The following is a 12,479-nucleotide window of genomic DNA, read 5'->3' as shown; positions in this document are numbered from 1 at the left end:
GGAAGTGAGGTTAGGGGAGAAGAATCTCTCATTTCACATCCTTCCAACTCCCTTGTGCTCTTGAGTCACCCTGTGGCCTCAGGCCAGTCCTTCCAAGTTCTGCCACCATCTGTCCTCAGGAAAAATGGGCACTGTAATAATATAAGCACACAACAAAAAGCTGAAAAGGTTTGGACTCCTCACAGCAAAAGCCCACTGAGACGCCAGATCTGATGATCTCAGTAAAAGAACAGCTTAAGGCACCTGTCCTAGACTTCCTGAGCACACAGTTAAAAAAAAGTCAACCACAGGATGAATATCCAGCAAATGTGTCTGAACTTCAGCAAACGAGTGTCTGACAAGGTTTAATGAAAATATTTTACCTGAATCCTGACACATTGTAGAAACATATAAAATAATCATACTGAATAACCCACAGTAACAAAAGCTGATCATCAATTGATAGATGAGGTACAAAAAGCACAAACATTGCAACATTTCACAGTGTTTTCAAGGAGGGCAATGTTCCACGTAACACTTTGTGAAAACAGGAATCTGGTGAAGGCCCCTGGGAAGTTCTACATACTGGGTAGTTCCACACACAGGGCTTTCTTCCTGACCTCAATTCTTTCTTCCTGGCTCTGCTCACAGGCTTCTATATTTAGATGTCAAGAGAAGGAAAAGAACATGGAGGTCCTTAAAAATTCTCTTTTTTTTTTTTTTTTCTGTATGTTCAAAGCTCTTCACCATTTATTATCTCACTTGGTCTACCACCCTCATCCCCAGGAAGGAGGGAGGAAGCAGGAGTCATTATCCTAATTTCAAAGAGAGACACCCAGGGCCCAGAGACTTTGACTCACCTAAGGTCATAGAGAAGACTAATGTCTGAGCTGGGCCCACAACAGGGACTCTCCACAGCTCCAAATTTACCATGTAAGCAGCCAGAATCTACCTAAAAATTAACTTTTCCTAAAGAAGACACTGGGGTTTCCCCAGTGGCTCAAGGGTAAAGAATCCACCTGCAATGTAGGAGATTCAGGAGATGAGGGCTCGACCCCTGGGTTGGGAAGATCCCCTGGAGAGGGGCATGGCAATCCACTCCAGTATTCTTGCAGAGAAAATCCCATGGACAGAGGAGCCTGACAGGCTACGGTCCATGGAGTCACAAGGAATCAGACACGACTTCTTGCAGGGAAAATCCCATGGACAGAGGAGCCTGACAGGCTACGGTCCATGTAGTCACAAGGAATCAGATACGACTAAAGTAAACGAGCACCAAGATAACACATTCTTACACCCTGACACTACTATGTACCAAAAAGATACAAAGGCACAGTTCTGGAAAAAAATTTGGTGGAGATAATGAGGCCATTCTTAGTATGTTAAAAAATTATTGGTATAAATGATTTTAAGATATTGCTCATAATATCTACTTGATACAATCTACTTGATCTATGCTCCCAAGACCTCTATAGTAACTATCATCTGAACACATAACCTATAATCAAAGCTCCCTTATCACATTACAGGTGGCATAATGACCAGGACCAAAAAGAAAAGTTCAGTTCAGAAGATGTCTGGTTCATTTCCTGGTCTTGGATACAAGCTCATGGCTAGAAGGCTTATGCATTAAGGAAGATAGTTCAACTGTTACCATGAGAATTCTGAAGGGAGCATTTCCCCTCCTCCCATAACTCCACAGGACAAAATGAACCCCCAAGAAGGGCCACATAAAGAAGGAAGGGGATGTTGTGCTGCCTGTCTGAATGGAATATGCTGGAGAATCTCTCAGCTCGAGTTTCCTCAGGGATATTCTTTGGAATGTCACTGCCAGAAGGATAGGTCAAGGGGAAAAATTGGAGTTGATGGCCCATGAGTTTCAGATACAGTTACAATGGAGTCCTCCTTTGGAAACTTACAATACACATGAGGCTTTGAGAAGCACTGATGTGTAAGAATAATAAATAAATAACTTCTTTCAATTTGCTTAACCCCTGGTTCCTAAGTTTAGTTAATGATAGCACCTCAAGTACCTGAATACTTGAATCCAGTACTTTGACTAATCAAAAGGTATCATAATGCCATATCCAAGCAAAAGACAGCTATCTTGAGCTTTCCATGTGGGTAGTAATCAGCATGATCTTAACGACCTACCACCTGGACCCTTCTCTAAGTGCCTGGAACTTGGAATCATGCAAGTTCTTCTCATGGAGAACAGAAGAAAAATTAACACATTAAAAAATGGGAGAACCTCAGAAGGGGAATAGGAATGACTGAGCTCTTCTACTTTTGATTCATCAAATTCTGGCCACTAAAACCAAAATTCACACTGGAGACAAACCAAATCTCAAAGAATATATCCTACTATCAATACCTTCCAGACCCTCAACGTATTATTATTTCATTAGCTCTAAGTTTCCATGGTTCCCACACCAACAGATTGGCCCAAAGGAGCAGACCACATCTGGCCAAACCAGCAAGTTGAAAGCCCAGCTCAGTCACTGAGTGACGTCTGGCAGAGAACTTAACCTCGCCATGGCCCTGTTTCTATATCTGAAAAGTGGAGACAGCAGCCCTTTCATCAGGATAGGCTGGATGGGGGACACCTCATAAAAAGAAGATTGTAAAACCCTTTGCAATACATTCAGTGTCCTATAAAATCTTAATAATTATAATCAAGCTGTGTCTAGAAGTCTGCAAGGTCCGCACATGACAAGTAGTAGTCACAGCTCTGGTATCTGATAACAGGACATTCTCACCCCCAGGGCTTCCTTTAGCTGCACAAACTGGTCTCGACCAAGTCTGGCTTCTTCACACCAAGTTGTCAAGTGAAAAACATGGCTGAAGCCAAGTCATCTTGGTCTAATCAGCATCACGTTTCACTGGAGACAAGATTTTCCCAGCCTCCTCTCAAAGATTATGAACTTCTGTATAACTATGGCTGAGGAGACCACCTGCATGAAAACTGACCCCCACTTCAGAGGACTGCCCCACAGTACAGCTTGTGTTGGGCCTAATCACATCACAGGGGACAAAGCATCAGCTGAACTATGATGGAGGTGGTAAGGAGATCTTTTAACTGGCACTTTCCATATCAAAGTACTGTCACCTCCACACTGGCAGCAAAAGACTAAAGGAATAGTACTGGTGGTACAGAGTATGGGTATCCACACAGAATCCAGATAGATCGGATTCAAATTCCAGTTCTGCCACTTGCCAACTTCTTTGACCTCAGGTAAGTCACCTAACATCTCAAAAGTCTCAGTTTCCCCATCTATAAAATGAAAATAATCATGCTTACCACACAGGATTGGTTAAGAACTAAATAACAGACGGCAGTTACTATCACATATGGTTTCCAGTGATGGTGACGGTGATGATGGTGATGATCACAAAAACGAAAACAGACTCTCACCATTCTGTCACTGCCTCCACTAAATTCCCTCCACTCAATTGGAGATGTAGGACAGAAGTATCACTACTTCATGTTTGTGTTCTCTGTACCTGGACCAATGCTTAATAAATTTGATTTAGACTTTTGTTTTTATTTTCATGACTCTTGGAGGTGGATCGAAAAAGATCTTACTACTATTTATGTCCAAGAGTGATCTGCCTATGTTTTCCTCTACAAGTGTTATAGTATTACATTTAGGCCTTACATTTAGGTTTTTAATCCCATTTTGAGTTTATTTTTGTGTCTGGTGTTACGGAGTGTTCTAATTTCATTCTTTTACATGTAACTCTATAATGGCATGGGGCTTCCCTTGTGGCTCAACTGGTAAAGAATCTGCCTGCTATGCAAGGCACCTGGGTTGGGAAGATCCCCTGGAGAAGGGAAAGGCTACCCATTCCATATTCCGGCCTGGAGAATTCCAAGGACTATACAGTCCATGGGGTCTCAAAGAGTCAGACACAACTGAGAGACTTTCCCTCACTACTCTAAAATGGCATACATGGGGGGAAAATCTAAAGGAGAGTGGATATACGTATAAGTAAAACTGATTCACTTTGCTGTACATCTGAAACTAACACAACATTGTAAATCAACTGTACTACAATAAAAAAATTGTTTTAAATTTTGATTAGACTGATTTGATTATATGATGCTGAATGCAGAAGAGTAGGCTAAAAGATGACAGATGCTTGGATTACAAAGATGAGAATTCCTTCAGGAATTATTGTCTACATATGGGCAAAACCAGGCCACTTAGCCTGCCTAGGCTGGTGCCCCAGGGAGTTTTCCTCACTGAAGCAAATTCTGCTTGCTCAAGTCTTTGTTTGAATAATAATAGTAAAGGAAGCTCAAAGTCACTCAGGTGGTACTCTTGGAATTCCTTTTAAGATATAAGTACGAAACCAGTCCTTTGGCAAAAATAATTTCTTTTTCACAACTTTTGGTTTTAATCTTCAAAAGAAAGCGCTGACCAGCCCAAGGTAGGAAGAACTAGGATCTTCATTTTAACATCACTACTCTTGCCCTCCTCATCCTTACCCCCACCACTTGTGTCCTGACAACCCAGCCACCTATCCCATACACAGAGCAAGGTTTAAAAAATAATAAAATTGTGTCCTTTCTCCTATCAATGGTCCATTGCAACTTCTCTCACATACGCCCTTTCTACCCACCCTCTTCTTCCTAATCTGCCATCAAAAAGGGACTTCTTCTGGACTCTTATAGGATTATTTTCTGATCATGGAACTTTTATATCATCTTATGTATAACACATAAACGTAATTTATTCATTATTTCAATCAACAATTACTTCCTGAGTACTTGCTTCATATAAAGCACTGGGAATACAGCAGCACACAAAGCAGACATGTAGGTTCATGGAACCTACATCCTACTATACTCAACTCCTTCCTCAATGAATTGACGGATGGATGGTTAAAACAAACGCCTCTCTGTAAGGTCACTCCTTGAAAGGACCAAGGAGACACAGCCCTTTATCTCCACCATAGTGGAGAGTAGTAAACTCTGCACTGTAGTCTGACAGGTCAGCCATCTTTTCTTAAAATATACTTTGCCCGCTCCTAGTCCCCAGCGTTCCTCACCTTGCCCACTCCTAGTCCCCAGCTTTCCTCACACTGCCCACTCCTATTCCCCAGCTTTCCTCACACTGCCCACTCCTAGTCCCCAGCTTTCCCCACCTTGCCCACTCCTATTCCCCAGCTTTCCTCACACTGCCCACTCCTAGTCCCCAGCTTTCCCCACCTTGCCCACTCCTAGTCCCCAGCGTTCCTCACCTTGCCCGCTCCTAGTCCCCAGCGTTCCTCACCTTGCCCACTCCTAGTCCCCAGCTTTCCTCACCTTGCCCACTCCTAGTCCCCAGCTTTCCTCACACTGCCCACTCCTATTCCCCAGCTTTCCTCACACTGCCCACTCCTAGTCCCCAGCTTTCCTCACCTTGCCCACTCCTTCCAGCTTCCCCCACTGCCCACTCCTATCCCCACTCACACCTTGCCCGCTCCTAGTCCCCAGCTTTCCCCACCTTGCCCACTCCTAGTCCCCAGCTTTCCTCACCTTGCCCACTCCTAATCCCCAGCGTTCCTCACCTTGCCCACTCCTAGTCCCCAGCTTTCCTCACACTGCCCGCTCCTAGTCCCCAGGGTTCCTCACCTTGCCCGCTCCTAGTCCCCAGCGTTCCTCACCTTGCCCACTCCTAGTCCCCAGCGTTCCTCACCTTGCCCGCTCCTAGTCCCCAGCGTTCCTCACCTTGCCCGCTCCTAGTCCCCAGCGTTCCTCACCTTGCCCACTCCTAGTCCCCAGCTTTCCCCACCTTGCCCACTCCTAGTCCCCAGCTTTCCTCACCTTGCCCGCTCCTAGTCCCCAGCGTTCCTCACCTTGCCCACTCCTAGTCCCCAGCTTTCCTCACCTTGCCCACTCCTAGTCCCCAGCTTTCCTCACCTTGCCCACTCCTAGTCCCCAGCTTTCCTCACACTGCCCACTCCTATTCCCCAGCTTTCCTCACACTGCCCACTCCTAGTCCCCAGCTTTCCCCACCTTGCCCACTCCTAGTCCCCAGCTTTCCTCACCTTGCCCGCTCCTAGTCCCCAGCGTTCCTCACCTTGCCCACTCCTAGTCCCCAGCGTTCCTCACCTTGCCCACTCCTAGTCCCCAGCTTTCCTCACCTTGCCCACTCCTAGTCCCCAGCTTTCCTCACACTGCCCGCTCCTAGTCCCCAGCGTTCCTCACGCTGCCCGTAGTGCCTCCCCCTTGACCTGCCTGATACCCACCCAACTTACACTGAACAAGCCCCACCTCCTCCTAGAATCCCTCTCAAACTGACTCTTCAGCCAGCAGTGGTAACTTCCTTCTTTAACCTGTAGAACGCTTATGTATTATAACCAGAATTTACAATCACTCCATATTCTCTGAATGCCCAGGATGGTATCTTTACCAGTGCTATAATGCTCCCTTCAACCTAGTGTCGTACCTTCCATTTAACAGGAAGTTTAGTGAAAGTTTTGATTAGCTGAATAGTAAGAGACTGTGGGGGACTTTCTAGGTGGCACTAGTGGTAAAGAACCTGCCTGCCAATGCAGGAAACATAAGTGACGCGGGTTGCAAAAGATCCCCTGGAAAAGCACATGGCAACCCACTCCAGTATTCTTGCCTGGAGCATCCCATGGCAGAGGAGCCTGACAGGCTATGGTCCTTATTCACAAAGAGTTGGACCTGACTGAAGCTACTTAGCATGCATGCACACAAGACACTGTGGCTATTCATGGGACAGGTTGGGGTATATAAAACACAACCACTATTCCAGGACTTGTAGTCAGAGACATTCAAAAATTTATGCACCCTGGAGTGCACAAAAGGGACCCCAAGATCTAATTTTGAAATTGGCAATGAAAGAGGAGATTATATTAATGTCAGAAAAACTAACTTGTACCCTATGAGAAGTTTTAACCATTCCACATCTGTAAAACCTATAGAGGAAGATCACTGCAGATGGTGACTGCAGCCATGAAATTAAAAGACACTTGCTCCTTGGAAGAAAAGCTATGACCAACCTAAAGAGCATATTAAAAAGCAGAGACATTACTTTGCCAACAAAGGTCCATCGAGTCAAAGCTATGGTTTTTCCAGTAATCATGTATGGATGTAAGAGTTGAACTATAAAGAAAGCTGAACGCAGGAGAATTGATGCTTTTGAACTATGGTGTTGGAGAAGACTCTCCAGAGTCCCTTGGACTGCAAAGAGATCCAACCAGTCCATCCTGAAGGAAATCAGTCCTGAATATCCATTGGAAGGACTGATGCTGAAGTTGAAGCTCCAATACTTTGGCCACCTGATGTGAAAAGCTGACTCATTGGAAAAGACCGTGATGCTGAGAAGGATGGAGGACAGGAGGAGAAGGGAACAACAGAGGATGAGACAGCTGGATGGTATCACCAACTTAATGGACATGAGTTTGAGCAAGCTCTGGGAGTTGGGAATGGACAGGGAAGCTTGGTATGCTGCAGTTCCATGAGGTCCAAAGAGTTGGACACAACTGAGCAACTGAACTGATAGAGGAAGTGGTTCACTTCAAAGACCCAAGTTGTGCTGCCAGAAGCACTTTTCTTGTAATTTGGGAAATGCTCTCAAACAATGTGGTTATAGATGAGACTTTATTGAAGAACCCTCAGCTGAAGGCTGACAGCAAGTCAGCTGAGCCCAAGGGGGTAAATAGATGGAGCTTAGTCAGTCACGCAGAGAAGCAGCATCCACTCTCCATCTGCAGATAAGGAAAAGCCTCAAAGAAAAATATTTGAAAATTTCCAATTACATTTGACAGAATAGCTAGAAAGCTTATGTACAATCACTTTAGTGAGTTTTAAGGCTTTAAAATTTCATTTAGTTTCACTGCACTTAAAAAAAAAAAAATCTCTGAATATTCTGTCAAGTGGGCTTCCCTGGTGGCTTAGACGATAAAGAATCCACCTGCAATGTAGAAGGCCCAGGTTCAATCCCTGGGTTAGGAAGATCCCCTGGAGAAGGGAATGGCTACCCACTCCAGTATACTTGCCTGAGAACCCCATGAACAGAGGAGCCTGGTGGGCTACAGCCCATGGGGTCACAAACAGTCAGACACGACTAAGCAATAAGCATGCATGCATTCTGTCAGGTACAATATAAAATGAGCGAAGAAAATATACTCTTGTTTCTAGAAACATTGACTCCTAGAAGTTCTCCTATGTCTGCTCTTTTTTATCTTAGAATAAACTTTTAAATCTCTGATATTATTCTGCTATTTATCTTCTCTGTATTTCTTCTCTTTTCTCTTGGAATTAAACTTCTGTTTTTCTTTTTAATGTATTTACATTTTAAATAGGTAACATATTCACATAGCTCAAATATCAAAATGTATAAGAAAATATACAGTAAAAAGACACTTCCCCAGCTCTCTCCCTACAGGTAACCACCGGTTGTTTTGTTTTGTTTTGTTTTGTTTTGTTTTGTATGTCCTTTGGAGAAAAATTTTTAGCATACAGTAGCAAATACAAGTATATATTGCCTCATCTTTGGAACTAAACCTTTCTTATCACAATATGTCCCACTCCACCAGGGCAGGGTTGGAGTACCTTCTGGTAGGAAGTGCCTTGCACCATGCCTGGAGTAGAATAAGGATGCTATTATATAGGAAGCACTCAGTAAATGCTTGTGGACTTAAAGAGGCTACTGCAGAAAGAACGGAGAAATGCACACACAGCCTGACTTCTGTTCCTCCGCTAATGCTATGAACTCACTCAGATTCTCACTTGAAGCAAAGGGACAAGGACCTTACCTTGTGCCCACCTCCCAAAGTCCCTTCAACCTGATCCTATTTCTCCACCAGAGTGGTTTTGAGGATGGGATGGAGAAAATGAATTTTTTAAAGGAGAAGACACAAATAAATGAGGAAAGGAAAGCAACTAAAAGAAGGATGCAGGAGAGAAAGGGGAAGGTGGAATTCAGAGAAGCATGAGCCCCTTTGAAAGGGAAGGGTCAGATGAAAGACACTAAAAATTCTTATCATTACTTGAACCCCATTCCATCCCCATTCCATCGCCATCCTCCTGTCAGACATAAGGTGTGACTCAGGACACTGAAACACTCAAGATTAGGACTCAATAAATTTATCATGACACAAGTGATTACTGAACACCAGCGCCTGGAGAAAACATTCCAAGCCAGACTGGCACATGCCTGCCTGTGCTGACAGTGCTCTTTTCCACATTTGAGAGGCCATGACTTCTAGTCCCACAACCCAAAACATCTGTTGAGTGTGAAGCCTCAGCTCCTAATCTCCTTTATGTTATGCTTTGCTGTCAGAAAGAAAACCTCTCTCTCAAAATAATTTTTTAAGTTCTCTAGATTTATATCCTCTTATCTCATCCCAAAGAGTGACTTACCATTCTATTAGAAACAGACCTAAGTCCCAGTGTAGAGAATGTCACATAGTACCTCTACCTTTGAGGAACTATGGCCCTTCTTTCACATAGTAGCTGTGAATGTTTTTATAACAGATACCAGAAAGTCTCCACAGTCCAATCAAAAACATCTGCTTCCTTCACGCAGAATATGTTCACCATATTACAAAAATTAAGTTTGTATTTCCCATTCAGTGTGTCTTTTGACAAATTCCAAAGCTCTGTCCTGCTGGTTAAGACAAAGATACAATTACAGAACAGAGAGAACAAATCACTTGCAATCTATGGCCAGCATGATGACAAAGAAAGCCAGGAACCCTCCGCTCCTCTGGGTGCCATCAGGAGTGGGCCCAAGGTGGAAGTGCTCGCTCTGGGCACTCATGCCCCATCACCATGTAAGGCATGATGTAAGATGAAAGCATCTGCTGACTCTCAGAGGTATAATTATCACCAGGGTGGGGGTATAATTAAAGTACGGATAATTTACCTTGAAGAAGATAAAAATTAAGAATTATTAATGATCATAATTAGCCCTGTTATATCTAAGAATCACAAAATGCTTTACAAGCTGTAATTATCACAGCTCCCCCTCTGAGGAAGGGATTCATATCAGCTCCTTGTTTAACAGAGGGGTGAAGTGATGGGCACAGGGGGAAGGCCAAAAGGGGTGGAGTAATGCTTCTCTGTCATCTGTCCTGTAAAGTGGCGAAACCAGAGAGAGGCCCCAGAAGGGCTGACTCCCATTGTGGTGTATGCCCTCATCCCCAAGCCACCACCCCCACTGCCAGAACTCCATCTCAAATCAAGCCACTCATCTCATTCTGACTTGTTGGCCATTTAAACTGCTGTAATGCAATAAAACTGTTCCATATCAGCAAGGATTTTACTAAACACTTAGAAGAAATAATAGATACAGCATTGCCTTCAAGGAATTTAAACCTAATGAAGAAGACAAAACAAGCACCCATTAAATTAGAGAAAAGTATGAAAATTACACATTAACTAGTGCTAGGTTATACGATGCTGACTAAGCATGCTCTGGAAAAATTTTTCAATTGTAAGATCATTATGTATAAAGGTCAAGCAAGGTTTTGGGAGTAGATGGAACTTGTGTGAGGCCTCAGAGAAAATATGTTAGATTTTGGACTGGCAGAGGTGAGGTTCCAGGGGATAGGTCATTGAATAAAAAGAAACAACAGGAAATTTTGAAAGGTTTAACATATAATTTTAAAGAAAAAGTCTTCACTGAAGAAATGTTTATAGAGAACTTACCAATGAAACTTACTTTCTTTAAAGCCATCTAAAATCATCCTACTTAGATATTTTCCCAAAATCCACATCATGGCTCACACTGGGTTTTGGAGAAGCCCATTAGGCTGAGGATGACAGTGGAATTTTCACTGCTTTATCTAAATTTTCATTTTGGTGGTTTTTCCAATAAGGCCAAGACAGACCCTTGTTCTGCTAGAATGCCACAGAATGTCAAATATATCATCTACTTTTTCTGGGTTCTGAGAAGAGAAAATGGGTTCTGTGGTCTCTCTGGAAAAACCTAAGACCATCTCAGTTCTCTGTCTGTTACCCCAACAGAGCTCCACATCCAAAGATTTTAACACAGATAAGGCTTCATGATTGATCTAATAATTATAAAGCATCTGAGTGATACAAAGTTTATAATCTCTTTTCAATTCCTCTTAAAGAGTTCAAATCTTCTGAAAGCCAAGAAACAGTACAACACTGAAGCTGTGCTCTGAACTTACCATCATTAACCCTTGATAAAGAGGAACATTTTTGCAGAATTGAGCACAGGCACTTGGATCATTCTTGGGCCAGTCAGTGACATTCTCTGACCTCTCAGTCTCCAGTCTATAAAATAAATAGAAAGAGACTTTTTGTCTACAAAGAATATAGAGATCTTCAGGCGATTAAAAAAAAACAACAACACATTTCTTAATGAACCACAATGAGCGACATTGCCACATTTCAAGGATTCCAAGTTGGTCCTTAAAAAAAAAAAAAAGGAATGAATAAGTTAGAAATTGATAATTTTCTACATTCTCTGACATTTACCAACCTTTTAAGGAATGAGAAAGCAAAGAAAATCATTTCCTATCTAAGCATTATGTCAGGAGGTCCTTTTAAAATAATATTGTAAACTAATGACACTGTTAAATACAAGAACATTATATAACAATGAGGATCACTTCATTAGGAGAATATAAAATCTGATTTTACAATTTAGCATTTGAACCTGCTTACAGTGTTTCTGATAATGGACCAAGAACAGCAAGGAAGAGAGGCTAGTTCTCTTAGGTTTGTTCAGGTTTTTAAATATTTTCTCTCACATTGTACTGACTTTAAACAAAGTGGGTAAGAAAGCCACTGAACTGAAAAGGGAATGGCAATCCACTCCAGTATGCTTTCCTGGAGAATCCCATGGACAGAGGAGCCTGGTGGGCTATAGTCCACGGGGTAGCAAAGAGTCGGACATGACTGAGCAACTGAACTGAACTGAAGAGAGCCACCACTGAATTTAAGATTTAGATTCATTCAGAGTGGTGAAGGGTTTTTTCTGTTACTGTGACTGCAATAGAAGCAACTTTCTCAAGGATGTTCAGAAGCATCTTTCCTTTTGGGTTTGCTTCTATATTTGTTTCTGCTTGTTCAACTATTTTAGATGACTGATGTGTGTGTGTTAGTTGCTCAGTCATGTCTGACTCTTTGCAACCCCACAGACTAATAGCCCACCAGGCTCCTCTGTCTATGCGATTCTCCAGGCATGAATGCTGGAGTGGATTGCCATTCCCTTCTCCAGGGGACCTTCCTGACCCAGGGATCAAACCCGGGTCTCTTGAATTGCAAGCAGATTCTTTACTATCTGAGTTACAGGGAAGATCCACTAGATGATTAGTATTTTCCCTTTATTCTCTTAGAACCTAATGAATGTCCAGTCCTTTTTTGAGTGTATTAACTATAGAAGTGTAATTACATCATACAAATGCATCCCACCACCTGGGCTGAGGTCCTGTAACATCATACAGGCAGATAAAAACAGAATCAGACATAAGGCAAGGTTTGTCAAGGGAATTCCTTGAAAGAC

General features: G+C 42.9%; 1 protein-coding gene across 1 annotated transcript in view; it reads left to right on the top strand.

Annotated features, from left to right (window-relative positions):
* LOC110125374 (trichohyalin) overlaps positions 1 to 12,479 on the top strand; it is a 48,350-nt gene that overhangs the window by 26,940 nt on the left and 8,931 nt on the right. Inside the window, exon 3 of the mRNA XM_070467122.1 lies at positions 3,136 to 3,214. Within this exon, the coding sequence (XP_070323223.1) occupies positions 3,136 to 3,214 (79 nt within the window). The remainder of the gene's footprint in view (positions 1 to 3,135; positions 3,215 to 12,479) is intronic.

This window comes from Odocoileus virginianus, chromosome 5, assembly GCF_023699985.2.
Source record: "Odocoileus virginianus isolate 20LAN1187 ecotype Illinois chromosome 5, Ovbor_1.2, whole genome shotgun sequence".
In the NCBI taxonomy this organism is placed as follows: domain Eukaryota; kingdom Metazoa; phylum Chordata; class Mammalia; order Artiodactyla; family Cervidae; genus Odocoileus; species Odocoileus virginianus.
This window is presented reverse-complemented; position numbering and strand designations above follow the sequence as displayed.